Below are 26,845 nucleotides of genomic sequence, written 5' to 3'. Positions count from 1 at the left end.
AGTAGTTGGACTTCATAGACCACTTGGCCACCGAGGCCCCTGCAAATATTAAAACATCGACTACAGGGCAGACAATTATTTCTTGAACTTACTATCTACTGAGCTGTAACTGGTATATTTGAACATTGGTAAATTTCAGTTGCCTTAATCATAGTCCAGTGATTGCAAACAAAAGTTAAAGGCATCACTGAGGTCAGACAATGTGCAAACCAGTCATTATATTAATGGGGTATTACTAAAAAGTGTGCAGGGTGATAATGTATATAGAGCTACACCCCTTAAGTATGTATTTTTTTCATTAATACTGGTACCTCAAAGGTATAAGTTAAGGGCTGGATGGGGAATACAGATCCAATAGGTTGGAAAAGTCAGAGAAACATAAAACAAACCATAATTTTCTTTTCGTTTTTATTGAGATAATGGTCCTCCAAAGCACCAATTATAATAACTTTCATGACATATATAATAAATTGATGGATTTTCACTAAGCTTTAACAAGGTGCATTACAAGTGCTATTTTCCCTAATTTGAATAAAATTTGTATTTTTATTTTTAAAGGTGTCTATTTATATCTTATACAACTTTAAGACAGTGCTCATAAAACAAGTGTTTGTATAAAATCTACTGTTCAATTTGGAAAATGTACAAAATACAAAATGATTTGAAAAAGTAACAAGAGTGCACACGCTGAAATGTCTCGCCTTCTTTACTAATCATTGATATTATGTTGATAGTCCTAAATATAAAGCTTTACTACAACTATCACATACACTTAACATGATCCAAGAAAATGAGGTCAAGGTCATATAAACCAAACAAGAAATACATGTACACCTTACAATCATTCAATACACTAAATATAGTTGACCTATTGTTTATAGTTTCTAAGATACAGACTTAACCAAGAAAACTAAACATTGACAAATGAACCATGAAAATGAGGTCAAGGTCAGTTGAACAATGCCAGGCAGACATGTACAGCTTGCAATCCTTCCATACAACAAATATATTTGACCTATTGCTTATAGTATTAGAAAAACAGACCAAAACACAAAAACTTAACACTGAGCAATGAACCGTGAAAATGAGGTCAAGGTCAAATAAATCCTGCAAGACTGACATGTACATCATAAAGTATTTCCATACACCAAATATAGATGACCTATTGCAAATAGTATTAAAGAAAAGACCAAAACTCAAAAACTTAACTTTGACCACTGAACCATGAAAATGAGGTCAAGATCAGAAGACACCTGCCAGCTAGACATGTACACCTTACAATCATTCCATACACCAAATAAAGTAGACCTATTGCATACAGTATAACCTTGTTCACTGATCCATGTCACGAGGTCGAGGTCAAGTGAAAACTGTCTGACGGGCATGAGGACCTTGCAAGGTACGCACATACCAAATATAGTTATCCTATTACTCATAATAAGAGAGAAATTAACATTACAAAAAAAAACACTTTTTTTTCAAGTAGTCACTGAACCATGAAAATGAGGTCAAGGACAATGGACATGTGACAGATGGAAACTTCGTAACATGAGGCATTCATATACAAAGTATGAAGCATCCAGGTCTTCCACCTTCTAAAATATAAAGCTTTTAAGAAGTTAGCTAACGCCGCCGCCGGATCACTATCCCTATGTTGAGCTTTCTGCGACAAAAGTCGAAGGCTCAACAAAAATTATTCAGCTACTAAACTGATCAGAATTTTACAACCAAACAGAAAATCTGTAAAGTTATAAGTTTTCATATATATTAAAAACTACACACATACTGAAAATTGCATTTTTAATCCTGAATTCATCATAATTTAAACTAATTAAGGATGTTCGCTCCCCTTGTTTTTGAATTTTTGCCAGATATTCAGTTTATTCGTGTAGTGCCATTAAATATTTTGCCCGCAAACCCCTACTTTTCTTTCCATAATTTTTTTATATATAATTCAAAAAGCTATATTTGAAATATCCTTGTTATTTTTTCATAGTTTTTAAAAGAAAAAAGGTGCCAATGTTAAATGTATGACAAAATCTAGTGAGAATCACTTCCCGCCAAATTTTCAATGGCTTATATGTTGATAAAAAGCCCACAGACCCTTCAATTTTTTTCTGATTATTCCATTCCTTTATTCATATACTTTCAATTCATAACAGTCTATTAAAAAGCTTGTTATTTTAAGACAGAGTAGCGAACATCCTTTATGTGAAATTAACTGCTGGATTAAAAATAACAAATCATCCTATCATTGTTGCCCTTTTATAATCTTCCACTGGCTACAAGGGAGATTGTCAAATCTTTTGTTTGTGCAATAGGTTTAAAGACAAGGACAAATCTATCAGATGCATTAAATTAACCTGCAAAAAGTGCATTTATTAAAAATTTCGTTTTCAACAAGGAAATGATCTACAAAATTTAGAATAGTAGTAAAATTCAATCAAGACTATAAAGACATTTAAATTTAATCTCTGATTAAATAGATTACTGAATTTTTTTATTTTCTAATTTGGCAAATCACGCTCGAGAAAAGTTAAATATATGTAAAGCTACAAAATGATGCTAAAAAGGTAATAAAAATGTAAGAAAATCTGAACAAACTATCTTTTACACAATAAAAAATAATTTAATACAAAAGAAATAAAACCTTGATATAATTGATTCATTGCAGTATAAATGAAACCTCTAGCTTGAATAATTTTCTGAATGAAAATATATCAATATTAATAATTAGTACCGGATCCAGCCTAATCTATTGTCAATTTTCACATTATTTTAGTAAATTTTTCCATCAATAAGGCAGAATATTTCTAAAATAAAGTTATGATCCATCAAAGTTTTACTGATTGTTTAACATAGAATTTTCTAATTTTCAGAACAACAAATGAGCCCCTATTAACGTTATTTTTTACGAAACAATTAAATAACCTGTTATTTTAAGTTAAACAAAATTTTGCAACAAAGTTATTCAAACATCCACAGGGGGATTACTTGAGTCAAATTATCATGTTTAAAAATCCAGAATATCAAATGATCATCACCTCATAGTAATTAAAAAATCCTTAATAATTAATCATACTGGCAGTTGTCACATAATAAATCAGAAATGTCTTCTTATTTCCATATTGAGCTTAAATGACTAGTTATCATTAATAGTTTTCATCAAAGAAATTTACAATATAAAATTTCATACATCATTTACAACAAAATAACAAATATATTCATAACAACAATATACATGTTACACAACCTTCAAGTGCATAATAAAAATATGTGCATGAGGGATTTCATTCCTGAAACAATATCACTTTATACAATTGCAGTAAATTCAGATATAAATTCAATGCTTTTATTTAAGCAAAAATACAATTGCTTGAACAGTCCAATAATTGCTTGACCAAATTACAGTCAACCGTGAAAATAACACCAGTACAGGCCATTTTGATCTTAATTATTTTTTAAGGTCATGTTAAGGGCATACAATACAGATAGAGAGGAGGTAATGATGTTCCTAACATAAAATGTTTTTTTTGCAACGTCAAACTATGACATAACAGGAAAAGATGCAATTTACTGATTTTAATCTTTAGCGTGAGAACGAGTACATGAACCCCTCTTTTTGAAAATGACATTTGGCTTGATTATTTGAACCAATTTTTAAGAACAAAACACTGATGGATTTTTTTGAAATTCAATAAATATACAGCAAAAAATGCCTGTTTTTTTTCCTAAAATCATGCAAATTTAATAAAAAATACTAAATCCAAAGAATTGTTCACAAATTCAGAGCATAATTATGTAAAGAAGATATTCCAAATGATTTACAGAAATCCGCTTGTGTTTATCTTTGAAACAAAAAAGTTGGGTATGACTGTCCAAAGGATAGATATTTCAAAGAAACCTAAATTTTGAGCAATTGTCCAATATTTTGACCCCGTCTATCTCTAAAAGTAGCACATGAAGGTATATTTTTTATTACATATTTGAATTTTCTAGGTAAAAAAAATAGCTTGTATGCAAATTTTCGTAAAAAGTTCACCGTGGGATGAAAACTGTATCATATGCCCTTAAGTCTTTCAATCAGACTTATTCACTTGGTCAATAAATCCTTTTCAAAACAATGTTAGGAATGTTATAAGTGTACTTCAGTTACTTGATGGAATCTTAAATTAATTCTATAGAAAATGAACAAAGAACAGTGTGTATTTATAAGAACATAGTCCACAGAATCTGCATGGGTCGAACACCCAAGAAAATTCAATAGCCAGGATGTGCAATAAAGAAAATTTGGTTGATTTACACTAATGCATCAAAAATAAGGCGAGTTAGGCAACTGTTCCGATATCAGGATTCATTTTCAAGTCTTTCTTTAATCCAGAAAATAAATTTAAAATTTGGTGAAAAAATTTAATTGTGTTCTCAGTAAAAGCCAACATGTACTTCTGTTGGGTTATGATCTACTTGAACATATCAAATGAGAAAAAAAAAACAGCAGATATTGACTTGGTAAATTGGTGAAATTTTTTATGCAGGACATAAAGACCAATCTGTTATCATATGGACAACAAGTCAAGTGGCAAGAGGCTGGTTTGATAATCAAACAATTTGAAAATGACAAAGAATGCTGTCAGAAATTGCTTTGATTCACAGCTACTATGATTTCCTAACAGAAAACTTCCACACCTGACTGTGAACTATTAAACCTAAATTCATAGTAGTTTTCAAAAGACCAAAACAAAACATTTCTGTTTTATTTGTTCATCTACATTACTATAAAAGTATAAAAATGATTCCTTCCTAATAATTGTTTGTAATATACTTACAATATCAATCACACTAATATCAAATAGAATCTAAATTTGTTTCTTCTTGCTATATTCTGTATACAATGCAATCCCAATATATCACAGTACAAAAATCTAATTATGAGGAGATAAAATGAACACTTCATAATCGCATATCAACACCGGAAGTCTGACTTTTGTCAATCAAAACTTATTTTTCATGAGAATTAAAAGGTTAAAAGTCACATAGTTTAAACTTTTTTAAAAAGATTAAATGAGTAAAATCCAGTCTGAAGTTGTATATATAATTCATAGTGCATTTGCTGGTAGTCGATTTATTCTCTAGGTTATATGCCCGCATCAATGTAGTCAAACCTAAATGGGGATCTTTCATGTCTTGATTTGGAAAACAGTTGTTATATTTCATGGGACACTTAAATTCGTGGATAAAGCTTAACGAAAATTGGTAACCCACAAATAAATGTACTTTCACAGTGAATGCTATAACACAGTTAAATATTGTATGCATTTTGTCATATCCATCTACCAACCATTTTATCCTTGACCCCTCAAATTCAATCTTAAGATTTTGTGAAAAAATTGAATACAAAAACTAAACTTCTTTTTCCACAGTTTTGAAAGGTAAATTCTTATGATAAAAGAAAAGAAACAATATGTGTACTCACAAAAACTGCTACATGGTACCATTTATAAGTTTGCCACTCTGTGGACATATCGTAATGAAAAGATCCATGGAAGATGTACTGTAGTTCACCATAAACTCTGCCTACTGATGGTGCAAGGCCAGCACCCATGGGTTGTTAAGATTGCTTAACACCTTAATAGAAGAAGTACAAGACTCACCATACCAGGCAAAATGAATTTGAAATTTGCCACAAGATTCTTGATTTCCCTTCAAAAACTAATCTATGTGCAGTTAATGTGACCTTAGATTGTTGGTAGAGATTCTGGTTTCCCTTGTGATTTTGATAATGTCTGGACCAAAATGCTGTTTGATCTGTACAAGGGTGTACATACAGTAAATAAATGGGGTGCATGTAATCATGTTTAATGACTATACTTATGAGAAAAGGAATACAACTTCTGTTTATAGATGGTCCATGAATTAAATAATGTAGCTGCATACCATTTTTAAAAAGCCAACTTTTATCTTGAAGGAGTCATTTATGGAACACACAAACACACACACACATATATACACACATCAATAAATAAGGTAAGATAATGTACATCTATATAGAAAAACACACAGATCAACATAATATACATGATAGTTTCAAACTGGATATAGATTTAAGATCTATTTTTTTTCAACTACAGTTATAACACAACTGCCGTAATTTTTCTATAAACATTAAATTCTATTTGTTTATTATTTTTTCTCAAAATAATCAATAAGCATTTATCATATAATTTTTACTTTTAAGAAATCTTGAAAAATGAAAAGACAAGTTTTATTAACTTGATCCATTCAAAATAAAGCAAAACATGAATTTAGAAATCCAACATCAATCCTCATTCATTACAGTGTGCGTCTTGCCAATATCTAAAAGATCATTTGTCTAAGCAGACCTATGAATAACAATTATTTTCCCACAATGCAATACCATGTCTACTGTAAACCAACTTATTTTCGCGGATACTTTATTTCACGTTTAGCCCTTTCAAGTCCACTTCACAGCGATTTAATTTCACCATTTTCAAATATATTTAAAGTAGTTCAATAGGAAAGATCTAAGATTTACCTGTTTGCGACGATTTATATTTGAGTTATTTTTCTCCTAGCGAAAGCTGCACAAAAATAAATCAATCACGAAAAATTAGTTGGTTTACAGTATTCTCCCGAGAGGTCTATACAACTAAATGGTAGTGAAAAGCCTTCAACAACATGGTGGAACACTTCTTTCCATTTTTTATTGTGATTTTTCCTTAAATATCTTAAAAGATGGCATACAATTCCCTGCAAATTTGTATCTGGTAACATCAAGAAGGAACATACAATTTCCTATAAGCTTGTATATCTGATTACCAAAAAGTATGATGACAAGTAAAGCAAACGCGCAAAATCAACATATAAAAAACCCATAACCTTCTAGAGCACATCAGGCTCATATTCTTTTTATGCTTGCAATCATTAAAAAGTTTAACTCCGTAAAGTTGTTTTCATCTATTCCAATTTTCAAGAGAAAACTGTTTTAAAGAACGTCGAAAAAAATACAATACCTTCTTCTTTATGAGAAATTGCACTTTCCCATAGAATAAATTAAATACATGTACTTTTATACATTATACATATGTACAGAAAATCTTTTCAAAACTTACAAATTCATTTTGACAAAATAAAATAACGACTTACAAAAACCTTTATAAAACAGTAGCAATAATAAAGAATTTTCATGCCAAGCAAATTGCCACCATTCCGACATTGTTGAAACTAGGGAAAATGTCCCCTCTTACTATTTGCTGTTTTAATTTTCCTGGATTGAGTCACATGAAATTTTTCATTTTTGACATGTTTTGATAATGCTCTGACATTATACATACAAAACAAACTGACACACAATAAGAGTCAGATACATAAATGATTTAGATAAGAAAATTTCCCCCTACAAATGCTTTTCTACGTGATATTTTCAAATCACACACATGAACACAAGTGGTAATTAAGGCAAAATGACACTATATGTCATCTTAATTTGATTTGAATTTGGCATTGCAAAGATATTTGATAGATTTAAACTCACTGAAATCATATGTGCTTATAAAAATGAAAATCTATCATGTTTATACTCATCTGACTCCTAGCCTAGGCTGTTCGATTAAACAAACATGACACCTAGGACAAGGATTACAAAAAAAAAATTAAGAGTATTTTGTGTTACTTTTTAATATGAAAATGCATATGAAATGTATAGAATGCATTAAATGGTGGATATCCTCTTTCTAAAATGCTTCCCTCATATGTAAAAATGACAAAGTTTACAAGAGCATCAAAGTAAATGATATATATCACTACACATAGGCAGACATACATATATATAAATTTACAGTGAATGTATGCTTCTAAAAAAAGAACAGCATCCTGTAATTATACTGAAGAGATGAGTAGATGATCATTTCTGTACACTTATAAATACTTTGTGTATTGCGTCTAGATGTCCTTGTTTAATTCCTACGAGAAGGTAACACCTCCTGAAACGAAAGCTGATTTTTTATCAGCTATAGTTAGAGAAGGAAATAAGGCGTCTGTGCAATGCTAGGCGGTGTTGCCGTAGAAGTATGAAGTGAAAAGTACAGGTTCCAGCCCCTCTCGGGGAGGGAGTTAAGAATCAAATCTACTCTAACATTGTTAGGTTGATTTTCTAGGCACTTTATAAATATTCTAAAGCCTGGTATTTCTTAATCATAAGAAATCCGATGGACAAGGTATAATTTACAGTTGTCACTACACATAGGCAGACATACATATATATATATACATATCTGAAAAAAAAATCTTGTATTCATCAAACAAAAATATTCAGTAGAAAATGTATGTTATTCTTTTTCTATTTTCCTTTTCATGATTTTCTTTTGTCACTTAGTGTCATAAGCCATCTCTTCAATTCACAAAAAGTGCTGAAAATATAATTCATAACTTAATTTCAGTGGCCAATGAAAATTAAAATGCAGATTAATTCTGAATTCAGGTAAAGATCGTTATAGACAGCATAGAACATGGAACATGAAATTCTGACAAGACTAAAAAAAAACTTTCTACTTGATTGCCAGTTCAGGCAAACATGGAATTCTGACTTTTGGAATTGATCCATCAAAAACTTCTGACTTTTGGAATTGATCCATCAAAAGTCTGTCAATCCTTTTAAAAATGTGCCTATTGTAAAGAAGTTTTTCTATTCCAACTAATGTCGGAAATCATGAATTATATTCTTTAGTCATTAAATATCATTTTGGAAAAATAATAATATTCATAAAAAAAATTAATTCTGACTTCATTTTTTGTTGGTGGTAATGAAGTTTTTCCATTCCAATCATTAATTCATTCTTTTGTCATTAAATATCATTTTGGAATATTAATAATATCTATATATATATCATGACTTCAGATATGGGACCATATAAACAACATGGAGCATGGAATTTGGGCAAGACTAAAACCTTTCTACTTAATTGTCAGTTCAGGCCAACATGGAATTCTGACTTTTGGAATTGATCCATCAAAAACTCTATCTGTCCAATCTGTCAATCCTTTTAACAATTTTTTGATGGTCATGGAGTTTTTCCATTTTCTTTTGTCATTAAATATCATTTTGGAAAAATAATAATATTCATAAAGAAATTAATTCTGACTTCAGATAAAAATCAAAGAAAAAACAACATGGAACATGGAATTTTGACAAGATTAAAAACTTTCTACTTGATTGCCAATTCAGGCCAACATGGAATTCTGACTTTTGGAATAGATCCATCAAAGACTCTATCCGTCCAATCTGCCAATCCTTTAAACAATTTTTTGATGGTCATGGAGTTTTTCCATTTTCTTTTGTCATTAAATATCATTTTGGAAAAATAATAATATTCATAAAGAAATTAATTCTGACTTCAGATAAAAATCAAAGAAAAAACAACATGGAACATGGAATTTTGACAAGATTAAAAACTTTCTACTTGATTGCCAATTCAGGCCAACATGGAATTCTGACTTTTGGAATAGATCCATCAAAGACTCTATCCGTCCAATTAGTCAATCCTTTTAACAATTTTTCTATGGCAACAGGAGTTTCTCCATTCCCGTCACTGTCCGAGTCATCTGTGTCAACGAATCCAACTGCCCTGGACACTTTGTCAGTATTCCTTATCCATTTCCGTGCAGGTCTTGGATGGTATATATAGTAATAATTTCTGTGACCGTTTATGGCTAAAACTGTGCCTATACAATTCCTGATTTTCATATTTGTAAGATCAATCTTTTTGTCAACACTCTCTTCTAGTAGATGTCGATACCAACCCATATACAGATCCAGGTTCACAAAACCAAATGTAAGTCCGCTATACCTGTAAAATTTATAGAAGCACTATGGGCTATATATAGTTATAGTTATAGTTAAACAGTATATAATGTTATGTACTGGTTCTTGGTTCTGATGACGAAGAGTGTAAAATTTGCCAACAATATAGGTAAATTTTGCCAAAATTCAAGAAAGTCCCCTGTGCCTATCCTTAATATTGGACAAGCCATTTCTTATCTTTCATTATAAGAATAGTAGCTACTTTTAAAACATAAAAATAATCTAAGCTTTTAAATTCAATATAAATTTTTTGAATAAATCTATGGTTAACTTTCAGTTGTTAGAAGTCATCTGTCCACAGTGGGCAGGTGAAAATAACACAAAAATACAAAGGAGCTGTAGTGAAGTAAAAAAAAATGACAAATTAGGTGAATTTACCAATAATATCAAGCTCTTTCATCATTGCAATTTTGACTTGAACTGTTAACTTATTTTTAAATATCTTCTCTAATAATCTTTATAAACTGACTGGTTCACATATGATTAACATCTACAGAAATTTCCTATTCATACCTCGTTAGAGGATACACCATTTTCCCAAATTCTTCCAACAAGAATTTTTTAGTGTCTTCATCTACCAATGCTATTACTGTCAAGCCTGTTTCACAGTTGGTAACCAGTTCTTCATAGGTCTCAGGTCGTAGTTCATACAGGTTTATACTATTTGTTATTGTATTTCTGCAAAGCATCGATAAAGAATTGTCAAATAATTGCTACAGTTATGTCACTTATGGAATTTAGTTGATTGATTGATTAATTATTGATTTTTTATTGATTTTTTAATCTCATGGAATCAAATATTATTGGGAGATATTTGATATTATCGTCCGTCCTTTTGCTATATCAGCCTGCTCAGTTACTCCGTAATTTTTGTATAATGGCTTTGAGACGTGAGCAATTTTATCGGAGACGTCACAATGTCTGAGGAGACTTTTATCAATTTTACTTTCGTGAATCGTATAACTGTCTAAGGGAAGATGATATGACCAGTAATAGATAATCAGGTTTTCTACACATAAGACTGGATCACTTGCTCAGCACAATGTTCAGCTTTTTTGCCCGTTCGCTTAGCTCACTCGCCACTAAGTAAAATTGAGAATGGAAATGGGGAATGTGTCAAAGAGACAACAACCCGACCATAGAGCAGACAACAGCCGAAGGCCACCAATGGGTCTTTAATGCAGCGAGAAACTCCCCCACCCGGAGGCGTCCTTCAGCTGGCCCCTAAACAAATATGTATACTAGTTCAGTGATAATGGACGTCATACTAAACTCCAAATTATATACAAGAAACTAAAATTAAAAACGATACAAGACTAACAAAGGCCAGAGGCTCCTGACTTGGGACAGGCGTAAAAATCTGGTGGGGTTAAACATGTTTTTTGAGATCTCAACCCTCCCCCTATACCTCTAGCCAATGTAGAAAAAACAAACGCACAACAGTACGCACAGTAAAACTCAGTTTAAGAGAAGTCTGAGTCCGATGTCAGAATAGGAAACAAAAGAAAATAAACAAAATGACATTAATACATAAATAATAACAGACTACTAGCAGTTACTGACATTCCAGCTCCAGACCTCAATTAAACTGATTGAAAGATTATGTCTTCATCATATGAAGTACACATTGTGGTTCAGGACTTACATATTACGATATCAATATGTAGAAAAAAAATGATAATCTATATGTCTCTGTTAAATTATTCACTGATCTTCTAGACTCTGAGAAAAATGTCAACATGACATTTTTTTTACTTACCACTTGTAGAAAAGTTGTGCTCTTTAAAAATGTTATTAGAATAACTCATCTTAAAATTTTATATATATCTTTATGGTCAATAGGAAGTCATGTACTTTATTTTTACTTTTAATTCTCTAACCTCCCAACAAAGAATGGCAATAACAATTTTACTACTCAAAATATTGTCCAATGAGAACTACCTCATTTCATGTTCATGTCCATTTCATATAATACATTTGTTCAAATTTTAAGATTAACAAGGACTTTATAAGGAAAGTAAAAATAGCCCAACATCCTCCTCCCACCAACCCCTAACTAAAGCTTTTTAAAAGTTTCTTGTATGGTGTTAAAATATATCTATACAGGGAAACACTTTTTGTATATTTTTGTAATATTAAATCCAACAGATAAATTATAAAAATCTTCCATGATTTTTTTTTTTATTTTTATTTTTTTTATTTTCTTATATTTTTATGAAATAATTCGATCAAAAATCTTCCATGATTCTATTGACATTTATGCAACTCTAGTGGGTAGTTGACAATCATATACCACATCTCCTTAATTTTATACAAACTTACACTGATGGTGGCCTAGGTTTACTTTTCCTTGGTATAGTCTTTCTTATCTGCTCCTCCTCTATGGACGCCATCTTTTGTAAGAAGAACCCCATACCAAACATTAGGAACAAGGACATAATAACAGTAATGTAAGTTATAGCATCATATCTGAAAAATAAATCAATAGATAATATTGTAAGTTTTTTTTATATAACACCTGTATCAGCCCGAGACACCAATATAATCCCAAGACCACTGCTCAAGGGATTATATTGGTTGAGGGTTGATACAGTGTGTGATATTGAAAAAGCCATATCATATACACTTTATTATATACATGTACCTCAAGTACGACAAATCTCTCTTATGTATTTTTCACGAGACATGACTTAATATATATTAGGGGTTTGATAAAGCTTTTGTAACAATGACCGATATTGATTACATGATGTCATACAGATAAGGGGTTTAATAAAGCCTTTGCAACCGTGACTGGTATCGATAACATCACAGATGGTTGATACAGCACGATTGTCATCAATTATATTACACATACGATTTACTTGTATTAACTACTAAGTATATAATAAATGATTTTATAATGTATCATAGTGTAGCAATGTAAAATGTACCAAATCAGGTATGCATGTGCAATGTTCCTAATTTTCATAAAAATATTATATTTCACCAATCATATATTCAGATAGTTAATTAATAAATACAATGTATAAGGGAAACAAATTTAATTGATTGATACTGTTCTATACCTAATAATAATAATCTAAAAATATTATAAATTCTGAAAATATTGTCTCTATTTATTGATCAAGATAAAAATGGTAAGAGTACTAAATTTGATTTAGTATTAAGAAAATACTACATGCAAACAATGCATTCAGAATTTAAATTTCTAATTTGAATTTATATTGTGATACAAATACTTATCTTCAAACAATTTTTCGAAATAAAAACATTGCAAATATTTATTAAATCAAGGTGATTTCAAACTTATATAATTACATTACATGTATGTTTCATTATAATACCTTATTTTGATTGGCTAACAGCAATCTCGTGTCATTCTGAAATTAACCTTCATTTCAAAATGAAATGTAACATTCATGATGACACGAGCTTCCACAATAAAGTGCACAAGTAAATAAAAGAAAAACTTGATAGAAATCGTGTTTTCATGATCCTAGCAAAAAAATGTAATTATAAGTATTGAATGCTTCTTTTAGTAATTTTATAGGGTTGTAAAAGCGTTGACTGTGTGCACATTTTTAGAATGAAGCGTGGAATACAAAAGGTACTTCGGTCAATGCTTTTACACCCCAATAAATTTACAAAAAGAAGCCTTCAATTTTTAAGAATAAACAGACATAAACTTTTTAATTCTCTACATAATACACTGTTATTTGTCAATATGGCAGATCATTATATCAAACATTGGAAAATGTTAAGATGTGGGCTCATTTTTGCTGTAGACATGTTACTCGAAATTTATCCCACATGGACAATTCACTGTCCATTTAAATAAATTGTACAAAGCCATTAAAAAACTTGAATAATGAACACATTGAAGATTTAAGGAGGAAGACCTAGGTTAACATGGTTAAGAGAAATAACTCTTAAAATCATCAGTACGTTTATGTCAACCATTTTCATAAATATATTCTAAGCTTCTAGGTTACATAGATTACTTCCAATTTGTTTCAGGTAAATGCTTTAAAATACATCCATGAAACTTGACTTTTATAAACGCATAACTGATTTAAAGAGTTATCTCCCTGAACCAAGGTCTTCCCCCTTAACTACCCCATCTTATGCCCAAACTGTGATCAAAACCACATGCTAAAAGTAACTCCATATAAAGTATATATTTATATACTTACGTTGCAAGATAATTGTAAACTTTCTCACCCCAACTCCACAATTTGTAGAAAATTCTGATTATCAAATGCTGAAAAAATATATATCAAAGTTCACTAAATAACTTTCTTCTTAGAATGGTGACAAAAAAAATATGATACCCTTTCCACAGCAAGATAAAGATGGCTCCTACATAAAAGTTCTACACAACACTGTCATTATTATTTAAAAGTAAAAAATAAAAAAAAAATAAACAGGAAACAACATATTTAAATTTGAATAAAATTTGTTGAAGCGGTTTTTCTTGTTATTCTACTGACAAGCTGTTTGGCAGCCGCCCGCCATATGTCACCATTTTAATAACCGATATTTCCTTCGAAAATCCGGTTAAATATAACAGGAATTGGCAAAAATACATCGGTCACATCAATCATTAACAATGGACTCATCCAAAAAAACAGATAAACAATCAACAACAAAAACACATCATCCAGATAGCTTGACCTGGGTATATGTACTTGAACGCGCTTAAACATAACTTCATCCTTTGGACCAACAGAAAAGTGCCCTTACTTCTTTCAAATTGCTGCTATAGCAATGTCAACAAATTAGTTCATTTGGACTCTGATGGATAATTGTCTCATTGACAAACAAATTATTTTTAAAAAGTCATTATTTTAGATTTTCATAACCTACTTTTACTTACCAAAGCATGTTCATTATTAAATTCAGGAAGTATTACTCTGTAAGCTAAAGACTGATCTGAGTTAAGTAAATGTTTGACTTGTTCTTCCAGATGTTTGCGACTATCTTGTATATTATCTATATTCCATCCTTTTGAGAGCCAGTTGTAACTTAGATGATTTTTCTCCATTCTCCATAAAATAATCACCTGCAATAATAAAATTATTTACTATAAAAAATTCTATTGCAGGTATTGTTGATCTTAATAACTTTCATGTTTTGTTGTAAAACACTATAATAATCAGAGTGTGATGAAAAACTTTTGAGAGACATGTTTTGAATAAAGGTGCCTCATTAGTACTGATTATCAGAATTCTTTAGTTGTGCATTATATGAGGGTCTGTGAGGGGTTTACAAAATTGAGAATATTGGGCAAAATCTACAGAAAAATGCTAAAAAAAAAGGAAGAGAGAAAAAAGGGCAGAAAAATAAAGAATTAATGAGAATAATTGGGTACTAAAATACAAAGAAAAGAGAATAAAGGGCAAAAATGCAAAGATTAGAGAAAAAAAAGCCTAGAAAAATTAAAGAATACAGAAATGAAGGACCCCTCATCAAGACCCTCTTATATTTGGTTATGTCTTATAATATTTACATGTATATATGTTTCAACAGATAACCCTAACCTGATTCAAGAGCTACTGGACCTACGACCTCAGCTAAATTCTATGAAATTGTGTTCAAAGGGTATTATTCTGAATACATATATAGGCATACAAAGTGTTTTTAGGACTATAATAAGTTCTGCATAAATCATTCAATCTAATTAATAGGATTTACAGATTTACACTTATCAGGACTCTGGAATCAATGATTAATTTTTTGGATCTGGGAAAGAATCCTTATTTTTTTTTAAATTCTGCATTAATATTTTCAGGAATTTGGTATGACATCCCCTCCTACCACCCCACCCCCTTACTCCATCCCCCCTACCCCAACCCTTATTATGCCAATTTGCAGCTTTGTAATTTAACTCAATCTTAGTCAACCTGGCAATCTTTTAAACCTTGTTCAGGACTTAATGCCTAAAATACTCCTGACAAACTTTTCAACCATGTTCAGGACTAGAACATAATAACATGCAACATAAATACATCCTTCTTTGTTCTAGAAAGACACGAAAGTAAGAAATCATGTCAACCAAACAGAATTGTTATTCTGACTAACAACTAAACAATCTTTGCTTATTCTACAAAATGCTGAATTCTAAGTTGAGAAACTACAATTACCAATTTTTAAAACAATGTTTTTATGTGACCAGCATATGAATCACATCTACCAACATACCATTGAAACAGTCAACAGAAATTGTAATTATATATTGAAATTTGTACTGTAATAAGCAGGCTACTGTGGATTCATTTTTTTCCATGGTTACTAATTTTCGTGGATTGAGGAAAAATTGTATTTTTTATGGATATTTTATTTCCTTGATTTGTCAACGTATGCATGCAACAAATAGAAAATTGTACTTGGTTGCACATTTAAATTCATGGTTTACCTAAATCCACAAAAATTCGTAACCCATGAATGATATTATTTACAAAGTGTGCAATTGTCCTAATACAGGAATTTATCAGGTCAATAAAATTCATATCGGGTGAGGCGAAGCACTGTGTAACGAATTTATCCTGATTTTGTTATCACACCACTTATTTATTGTTTTTTTTTTAAAATAGTATTAAAATAGTATTTAGAATATTAATTATTAGGACAATATCAACCTAATATATTTATTAGATATTTAATCTAAAACTGTGAAAAATGAAAAATATTAGGACTTCTATTTTTATTAAGTCAATGGTATAAGGGAGATAATTCGAACTGACTTAATAAAAAAATGCACTGAAATTTATTAGGACAATGTCAGCCACTCAAATTGTGACAAATTTCTCTAAATCAGGATAATAATGAATACACAGTATACATGAACATTACCTTGCTTTGTGTATCATCAGTTTCAGATGTATCACCTTTAGAGAAACTCTGAATCACATTTTTCTGTGTATCCTCATAGATGTATGCAAATTTTACTCTTTCATTTCGTGTCAGTGAAGATGACTGAACATATTTTCTGAAGCTGTTCAGAAATTTTTCATTATCAGTTTCACTTTTCTTAGTCACCAAAACCACACACAGTCTGAAAAATAAAATGAAAAATCAAAGCACTGTCAATGCGGTGAGCCAACCAATGTGACTTTGAATATATATAGAAAAAATAGTGCAGCAAACTTTTACTTTCTGAAACACTCAAGGAACCATCTCAATCTTTTTAGTTTTACATGTAGGTGTGTTCTAGATATTGAAGTTGCACATTAGAGAATTAACACTTCAGGGAATAAAGATAGTAAAAAATATCAATGATTAAATAGAAATAAAATTTCTTTATTGCATTTCAAACATGTATACTAATAATTATGTTGGTGTATAACATGTTAAAATTTTAAAACTGTCCCTTTCAATTTTCAATTCAAAAAAATCTTATGATTTTACCCTGCGATTCATTTCAATTAATTTCATCAAGACATGATAAAGAATTTCACAGGAATAAATGTTTTACCCAACAAGGCTTGTTAATTATAACTAAATAATATTTAAAACAAAAATACAGCACCATTCCAATATCAAAATTACTATTAAATCAATAAACATTTAAAAGGTCCTTATATTATTTGTTTAAATGTAAATGTACCTCCTTCGTTTTGCTTTCATTTCCTCAGGACAAATCTCTTCAAATCGTCTCTGCGATGATAGCCGTGGCAGGATGATAAATCTATTGGCTATCAATACCTCTTCCATTGTACTCCTGGTCAACTGTGGCATCTAAAAAATGTAAACAATTCTTTATAAATTTCAAAATATTCTTTTAGAAATAAATTTTGAAATTCGGAAATCACATTTTCTTATTTCACTTTTTTTTTTCAGTAATTTTTTAGTCCCTTTTGAAGTGTGCAAAAATTTGACAGACCTATCATTCTGATAAAAAAAAAAACTCTAAACTTACATATGTTTGCCATACTTAGTTTTCTCGTTTGAATTGTTTTACATTGTTATTTCGGGGCCTTTTATAGCTATCTGTGCAGTATGGGCTTCGCTCATTGTTGAAGGCCATACGGTGACCTATAGTTGTTAATTTCTGTGTCGTTTGGTCTCTTGTGGAGAGTTGTCTCATTGGCAATCATACCGCATCTTCTTTTTTATATGATAAACAAGAAAAACTTCAAAAAGGTATATGCTTCCTTATAAGAACTCCAGATGCAATAAGGGCATGCAAAAATACAAACAAACATATAAATTATATGAATGAAATTACTTAAATCTTCACTGTTGTCAGACTTATATCGCACTGTTTGCTATAGTAACTATAATACGGCCATCATTTTTATGCACCTGTCCTAAGTGGTTGTTGTTTGTTGGTGTGGTTCATAACTGTTTCTCGTTTTTTATATAGATTAGACCGTTGGTTTTCCTGTTTGAATTGTTTTACACTAGTCATTATTTTGGGGCACTTTATAGCTTGCTGTTCGGTGTGAGTCAAGCTCTTTGTTGATGGCCGTACTTTGACCTATAATTGTTTACTTTTTATACATTGTGACTTGGATGGATAGTTGTCTCATTGGAACTCGTGCCACATCTTCTTATCTATATAGTCATGAGACAAAAATGTGACACTAACAAATTTCAAGAGTTTATGCAAGATGGGCAACAATAAAATAACACATACACATAAGTAGTATAAATATGATAAAAACTTACAACCAAAGTAGCAACAGGTGTCTGTGTGTCTTCATTAAACATTAGTAAAGTTTCTCTGTATCGATTCACGTTGTATTTCTTCGTCAAATTACTATTGTCATTTATCCATAAATTGACATATCCAAACTTAATGAATTCTTTGTGGTAGAAGGCTGGCGCTAAGAATCTCATAGATATTTCCTCTCTTCTAATAAAAAGTAAAGCTCGCACATGGTTGTCGTTCCAGCCATCAAGAAAATCTTGAAAGTTTCCATCATTAATCTAAAAAATAGTTTTTTTAATACATAAAAAATATATATCTTTTAACTGTGTTGTATTAAAAATTCCTTCAAAACTGAAAATCACAGCATTTAGAAAAGTCGCTGGATGAGGAGAACAAATCATTGAAAGAGAAATCATCAGTTTCCTTTCATATTCTGCATAACAACTGTGCATATGAGTTTTGAAAACAATGAAAACTTTATCTTTAGAGATCAATCCTTATTTGAAAAGGCATATATTTCAGGAGATTTTGTGATTGAAACCGGTTAAAAATGATTTTTCATCTAAAAGATGGATTAAAAGGATAATTAAAATTCAATATCATATACACTTTTTTGCTAATGAATGAACTTCTAAAAGAAGGTCATACTGTGACCTAAAGTTGCTAACATTCATGTCATTTGGACATTTGTATTATTGGCAATCATAATTCTTCTCCATATTTTTATATTCTATGTTTGTCACATAAATGCACTCTAAGACACTTACACATATGTTTCAATACAGCCATCATATACACACCTGTGAAAAAAACACTCTCTCATATGCATGATATGTTTTCATGTCTACACATACCTTTGTAAACAAATTTTTAGGAAATACCCCTCTAGCAAAGCTATTCAGACCAGCTGTGTTCACACTACCCCTGAAGGTGGTCAACTGTCCATTAATCAGCATAAGAAGTGTTGGTACTCTCTCTATCCTCAGTGCTCCAGTTAAAGATCTTGCTCTTCCAGCATGGAAAGTACCAACACATATTCCTGGAATTATGGGTAAAATATACAGTGAAATCTGCTTAAACCAAACTCTTAGTGTAAAATATAGTGAAATCTGCCTAAACCAAACTCTTAGTGTAAAATATAGTGAAATCTGCCTAAACTAAACTCTTAGTGTAAAATATACAGTGAAATCTGCCTAAACAAAACTCTTAGTGTAAAATATAGTGAAATCTGCCTAAACTAAACTCTTATTGTAAAATATACAGTGAAATCTGCCTAAACCAAACTCTTAGTGTAAAATATACAGTGAAATCTGCCTAAACCAAACTCATAGAGTAAAATATACAGTGAAATCTGCCTAAACCAAACTCATAGAGTAAAATATACAGTGAAATCTGCCTAAACCAACCCCTGTGTAAACTTTTCAAGAATCTGTCTAAAATAAGCTTCAGCATCAGCACATAAATACAATATATATTCTTCAGTAACTCAACCTTCTGCTATAAAGTGGAAAATTTTCAGGTGGGGATTATTTCCATATAATTTTGTGCACTGTAGATTTTTTTCTTTATTAACAGACATGAATTACACAAAAATATAAAACGTGTGGACATTTCTTTACTACAGCTTTCATTGTAATTATGAATGATCTAATTACCAGAAAAATTCATCTGTAAAAAAAATTGGTTTACAGTTATTGATTTTTTTTAATGATGACCTTAATCACATTGGGTATCCTTATCCTAAATCCACAAATGTAATCAAATTCCTAGGAGCAATAACGAAAAGTTTGTAACATTGGGTAGGTTAAATCTAGTTACGATTCCTACGGAGCATAATTCCTCTGTGGAAATCAAATCCAGATTTTACCTACCCACCGTTACACACTTTTCAATAATTGCTCCATTGGATTCAGATCCAGATACTCAGTGTTTAAATAGATATATTAAAAAAAGAATCTTTTCTTACCAACATCTTCCAGATCCCTAATGAGTTTTTCCACTAGATGTTCTATCCTGGCACAATCAAAACAAAAATCAGTGTAAGTATATAGAAAACATGGCTTCCTGTCACTTTCTGGTAAAATCTTTGTTTCATAAGCTCTGAAATAAACCAAAAATAAACTGTTAACACAGAGATATGTCTTGCCTTTGTGACCTAGTCGCAAACTTTAATAATTGTTGAAGCAGACGACACCCGACAAGGCACATCAAAATTGGTGGAGTTGAACATTATAATTTTGGATTTTTATGTATTATTCTCTAAACTAAGGTAAACTTTAGATACTGTTAAATTGATCATTGAACTGAGTCTCTATGGCACTGCAATCTTCGATATATAGTACAGTAAAAAATCTCCCTTGTTGGTGTTGAATGATTCATTGTGAAACAGGGTGATTGCTAATGATTTAAATTGATAACACTTTGATTTTTGGCCCAGAGAGATATTGCAAGATGAATCACCTACAATCAACAGTATTCACCGTGAAAAGTCACCACCAAAAGAGATTTTGAACTGAATTACCTAGCATGTACTGTTTAAATCAGCTTATTTGTTGGAATTGCATGTTTATCAAATCTATTGGGGTGGATCCAGTAATTTGCTTAGAGTCAGCTCCATTAAATGACTAAAGCCATTTATGAAGACTAGCAAAGCAAACATATTTTATTTAATTTATTTTATTCTTGATAATTAAGGACAATACTACGTTCTTTCAGATAGATTTGTAATTTCAAATACATCAAAAGAAATCTCATGTTTTTGATATAAATATATTTATATATTTTTATTATCATGGTATATTTACATTTGCTCCACCTCCTCTAAATTTTCTGCTGTTTGGTGGGGGTTGTTGTCTCTTTGACACATTCCCCATTTTTATTCTCAATTTTATACATGGAATATTTCAACGAACTTTCAACAACAAGATACAAATCATTTGTTTCAATATACACTATACAGAGAGGAATTATTTAATCTTTAAACTTTATACTTACCTTAAATTTATATGAAACTTTTCTATAACTGATTCTCCTTGATGATTTCCATTGAAGTTAAAGTTGAAGCCCCTGAAGAAATCGTTACCAAAAGGATTATGGTATTCATGTGAAGCTTTTTGTTCTCGTGCAGCTGTGTAACCAAATCTGTCATACTGGTCTCTTTTGTTGGAATCACCAAGTGTCTGTAATACATGTATTAAGTTATCTTGGATAGAAAATATTTCAATTCAATAGACAACTTTCGAGTTCATTGCATTTCCGTCAAAAACTTTGGTTTTAGTGAATATCACTCATGCGTTTAGGGGCATCGTCACTTCCTTCCCATGTTGAGCGGGTGGTTGAAAAAATATAATGATGTATTGCACGAATCATTAGGCAAATTAAATTCTTTTAATTGATAATCAGCACTGCTGTCATTAGGGAATTGTGATCAAGTACCTACGGAACAAACAGTATTTCTAGTTTATCCTCCATAATGACAATCACGAAGACGCTTGATGAACTTTGATAGTGCAGGGATACAGGCGATCCCCTCTATCTGGTAAATGACATCATAAAGGCGCGCATAATTGACGAGCTTTTCCGGTGAAGGACATAACTCGAAAGAGGTCTATAAAGACAACATAAACTACTCTGTAAATCTGTAAATCAATGGTTGTTTATAACTGCCGTATAAATATCATTTTTGTTTGTTGTTTTGTACATAAATCAGGCCATTGGTTATCTTGTTTAAATTGTTTTACATTTTGTAACGTCAGGGCCTTTCATAGCTTGCTATGTGGTATGAGTTTTTGCTCATTATTGAAGGCTGTAAGGTGACCTATGGTTGCTAACATCTACCTTATTTAGTCACTGGTGGATATTTGTCTCATTGTAAATCATACCACATCTCCTTGTTCTATATTTAACAATTTTTTAGAACAAAAAAGAGTTGCATCATCTAGTTACATTATTGATATTATATATTATTTCTAATCATTGAAAAAGTGTGCCCCTCTTCCCTTTAAGCATGAGAAAGTATGCCCCTCTTCCCTTTGAGCATGAGAAAGTATGCCCCTCTTCCCTTTGAGCATGAAAAAGTATGCCCCTCTTCCCTTTGAGCATGAAAAAGTATGCCCCTCTTCCCTTTGAGCATGAGAAAGTATGCCCCTCTTCCCTTTGAGCATGAAAAAGTATGCCCCTCTTCCCTTTGAGCATGAAAAAGTATGCCCCTCTTCCCTTTGAGCATGAGAAAGTATGCCCCTCTTCCCTTTGAGCATGAAAAAGTATGCCTCTCTTCCCTTTGAACATGATTATTGTGTCCCTCTGTCCTTAAAATTCTAGCTGAAACACTGATGTATACATATATAGTTATAAACATGTTTGTCCTAAATTACTGCTCCCAGTAACAGATAATAAAAGCCATAAAAGAGGATTGATGAATATCCAAATTGCAGGCACATTTAAATGAATGAAATTATTGGACAATACAAGAGATCCTTTAGATATGTATATATAGTGGCTGAATAAAGATTAATGTATAAGTTTGAAATTGTCGTACAAAACAAAATATTATTTAGATATATAATATTTGAATAGACATAAATGAATAAGTTTCAAATTGAACTCACTGGACATTAAGTAATCATCAATTAATCAATCAATCAATCTAATTGAACATACATCATTATCAAGAACATGCAGTAACTGAGAGTACTCTCAGATCTGTACTTAGTATATTTTTGGTTGTGGGGATGTATAAATACCCTGCCTCATCCTGTCTGTGTTTATGTTACTTGTTTTTCTGCTTTGTATCTGATGAGTTAAGCCTTTTTCAACTGGTCTTAGGGTTAGCGCGCCCTAAAACTAGTTTAACCCGGTCACATGTTCAACTCAGTCACATTCTGTATGTGCCTGTCCCAAGTCAGGAAGCTGTAATTCATTGGTTGTCTTTTGTTGCTGTATATCATGTATATCTTATCTGTTTTTTTCGTTCATTGTTTTGTACATAAATCAGGCCATTGAACTGTTTTACATTTGACATTTCAGGGCCTTTTAAAGCTGACTATGCGGTATGGGTTTTGCTCATTGTTGAAGACCGTACGGTGATCTATAGTTGTTATCATAGAATATATGGCATTTGGTCTTTGTTAGAGAGTTCAGTTGCCTCATTGGCAATCATACCACATCTTTTTATTTCTATATTAGTTAAATACGTGTGATATGGTTCATTCTGTCCTGTAAAATAAATAATTGTAATAAATCAAAATGTTTTTGACAAAAAAAGAAGGAAAACTGAATCAACTATCATCATGACCATACCTCATAAGCTTCATTGATTTTGGTAAATCTATCAGCAGCATTTGCTTCACTATTTTTATCTGGATGCCTGAAAGAAAAAGTGGATGTGCAACAAATATGTTAATACACTATGTACATGAATTATATTTTATTGTCAAGCAAGATGTGTGAAGATTTGGATATAACATAAGTTAAATAAGTAAGTCCACGGTTCTCATTAAGGATTTTTGAAGGCGAGTCCAGGGACTCGTCATTTTTGGCCATGGTGGGTCCAACAGTAAGAAGGAGATATTTTATTGCAATATAATTTATCATTTTAGTCTCCATGACCTAATAGAGCAATGAAATGACATTAAATTCAGATTTCTTTTAAACTTTTGCTACAAAATGATGATATGTGTGTTCAGTTTACACAAAATATTTCAATCTTGATGCATCTTTGGACTCACCAGTTTTGAAAATGGTGAGTCCAGACAGATTTTCATGAGTCCAGGAGTCATGGACTCGTCTTAGTGAGAACCCTGAGTTACTACATGTAGGTCTTCTCCAAAACTTAATAAAAATTACAAGAGAAAACACATTACAAATTGGAATTGGAAATAAGTTATCTATAAGTAAAAAAAAAACAAGATAAAAGAGTCTGATTTAGTTTGATGTAAGGACTAAGCTCTATAGTACATGTTACATTAAACCTGTTAAACAAATTCTTTTTTTTTCCAAAATAATTAAATCTGAACAACCATGACAACTGAAGTTATAACCTCAATGATTACAATTTTGACCATAATCTTAACTACACTATAAAATGGAATTATCTACTGTTTTAGCATGAAAATTCTCATTCATAGTAACATCTAAAAATTGTCGTCCTGAACATACATGAAATATTTGCCACTGGACGTTAAGCAACCATCAATCAATAAATCAATCTAAATACTGTATTAAAGGTTTACATTTTTATGCCTTTTACGTAACATTTTTCTTCAGTGGCGTTCACATTATTTAACCTAGTTTTCTGTATAATGTATGGAGAACTTTTGTTTTTTTACATTTTTTCCTTTGGCAATGGTACCTTTGTCTTGGGGTCATAAAATAAGCCATGGCTTCTACTGACCCCTCACCTTGGAATGTCCTAATGAAATTTCTCATTGCTTAATAATATATATATTATACTTATTAAAAATAAAAACTTATAAAGGTGTGTTCAACTTAACAATTAACATGAACTTATAAATTCATATGGGTTCCAGTGTTCGTCATTTAACGTAGACTTAAATTATTCAAAGACTTTGCTACAAAATGACATGAATGATGATATGTGTGTTCAGTTTACACAAAATATTTCAATCTTGATGCATCTTTGGACTCACCAGTTTTGAAAATGGTGAGTCCAGACAGATTTTCATGAGTCCAGGAGTCATGGACTCGCCTTAGTGAGAACCCTGAGTTACTACATGTAGGTCTTCTCCAAAACTTAATAAACATTACAAGAGAAAACACATTACAAATTGGAATTGGAAATTAGTTATCTATAAGTAAAAAAAAAACAAGATAAAAGAGTCTGATTTAGTTTGATGTAAGGACTAAGCTCAATAGTGCATGTTACATTAAACCTGTTATACAAATTCTTTTTTTTTCAAAAATAATTAAATCTGAACAACCATGACAACTGAAGTTATAACCTCAATGATAACAATTTTGACCATTATCTTAACTACACTATAAAATGGAATTATCTACTGTTTCAGCATGAAAATTCTCATTCATAGTAACATCTAAAAATTGTCGTCCTGAACATACATGAAATATTTGCCACTGGACGTTAAGCAACCATCAATCAATAAATCAATCTAAATACTGTATTAAAGGTTTACATTTTTATGCCTTTTACGTAACATTTTTCTTCAGTGGCGTTCACATTATTTAACCTAGTTTTCTGTATATTGTATAGAGAACTTTTGTTTTTTTACATTTTTTTCCTTTGGCAATGGTACCTTTGTCTTGGGGTCATAAAATAAGCCATGGCTTCTACTGACCCCTCACCTTGGAATGTCCTAATGAAATTTCTCATTGCATAATAATATATATATTATACTTATTAAAAATTAAAACTTATATAGGTGTGCACAACTTAACAATTAACATGAACTTATAAATTTATACGGGTTCCAGTGTTTGTCATTTAACCTAGACTTAAATTATTAAAAGACTTTGCCGTCAATGTTAAATCTGACAGATTATTCCACTGATCCTCTACTCTAATTGAAAAAGTATTCAGTCTATGTGACGTCCTACACTGTTTCTTAAATAGCTTTTAAGAGTGATCTTTAGTTGTATTAGATGATGCTAAAGAAAAAAAGATTCATCCAGTTGATATCATCAATACCATGTAACGCTTTGTAGACTTGAAACATGCTGTTTCTGTCTCAACGATACTCAAACGTTGGCAATCCCTATGAACGTATGTTTCGACGGTATTTCAACGTTGGCAATCCCTATGAACGTATGTCGACGGTATTTCAACGTTGGCAATCCCTATGAACATAATCTATCCTCATAACTCAAATGATTTATATCCTTAAGGAGTTTAGTGGCCCTTCTTTGGACAGATTTCAATTTATAAATATCTTTTTTAGGGTGCTGAGACCAAACACATGTACATGTAGCATATTATTGACTATTGTGTTGTCTGCTTCTGATTATTATTGGGCCCCATAGTATCGTAGTTCCTTCTTTTGCAAATGTTTGCTGTTAAAGATAATTCAATTATTAAAACGTTGTATATATTTTAATGTCAATGAATGTAGGGTGACATTTTATTTACCATTCTCTTGCCATTTCTTTATATGCCTTCTTAATTTCTTTTTGTGTTGCTGTTTTTGAAACCCCAAGAACTTTGTACAGATTCTCTGTACTGGCAGAACCAACACAGAGGCAAGCGACTAAAATTAAATATGCTATCTTCATGATTCTCTGTCAACACCAGGAAGGCCTGAGAACACTGGTCGTAATATTGCGTTAGGGGGTAATTAACA

At 31.1% G+C, this 26,845-nt stretch overlaps 1 protein-coding gene across 1 annotated transcript; it reads right to left on the bottom strand.

Annotated features, from left to right (window-relative positions):
- Positions 1-394: 394 nt before the first annotated feature.
- On the bottom strand, positions 395-26,845 carry LOC127720302 (dnaJ homolog subfamily C member 16-like). The gene is made up of 13 exons (XM_052226869.1): positions 26,635-26,845; positions 23,832-23,898; positions 21,528-21,712; positions 20,500-20,633; positions 19,388-19,572; positions 18,551-18,811; positions 17,487-17,617; positions 16,733-16,934; positions 14,757-14,942; positions 14,074-14,141; positions 12,200-12,346; positions 10,391-10,555; positions 395-9,863 (listed from the first exon to the last, which is right to left on the bottom strand). Exons 1-13 carry the CDS (start codon positions 26,775-26,777, stop codon positions 9,473-9,475), a joined length of 2,265 nt encoding a protein of 754 aa, XP_052082829.1. The 5' UTR covers positions 26,778-26,845; the 3' UTR covers positions 395-9,472.

This window comes from Mytilus californianus, unplaced genomic scaffold (genome assembly GCF_021869535.1).
Source record: "Mytilus californianus isolate M0D057914Y unplaced genomic scaffold, xbMytCali1.0.p SCAF_11, whole genome shotgun sequence".
In the NCBI taxonomy this organism is placed as follows: domain Eukaryota; kingdom Metazoa; phylum Mollusca; class Bivalvia; order Mytilida; family Mytilidae; genus Mytilus; species Mytilus californianus.
Note: the sequence above shows the minus strand (reverse complement) of the source record. Positions and strands in the feature narration are given on the sequence as shown.

Excerpts from the sequence above, each read along its gene's own strand:
- LOC127720302 (XM_052226869.1), bottom strand. The coding sequence starts at position 26,777 with ATGAAGATAGCATATTTAATTTTAGTCGCTTGCCTCTGTGTTGGTTCT. Across the intron at positions 18,812-19,387 it reads CTAAAAATTTGTTTACAAAG|ATTAATGATGGAAACTTTCA; the intron begins GTATGTGTAGAC and ends ACTATTTTTTAG. Across the intron at positions 14,943-16,732 it reads CTGATGATACACAAAGCAAG|GTGATTATTTTATGGAGAAT; the intron begins GTAATGTTCATG and ends TTATTATTGCAG.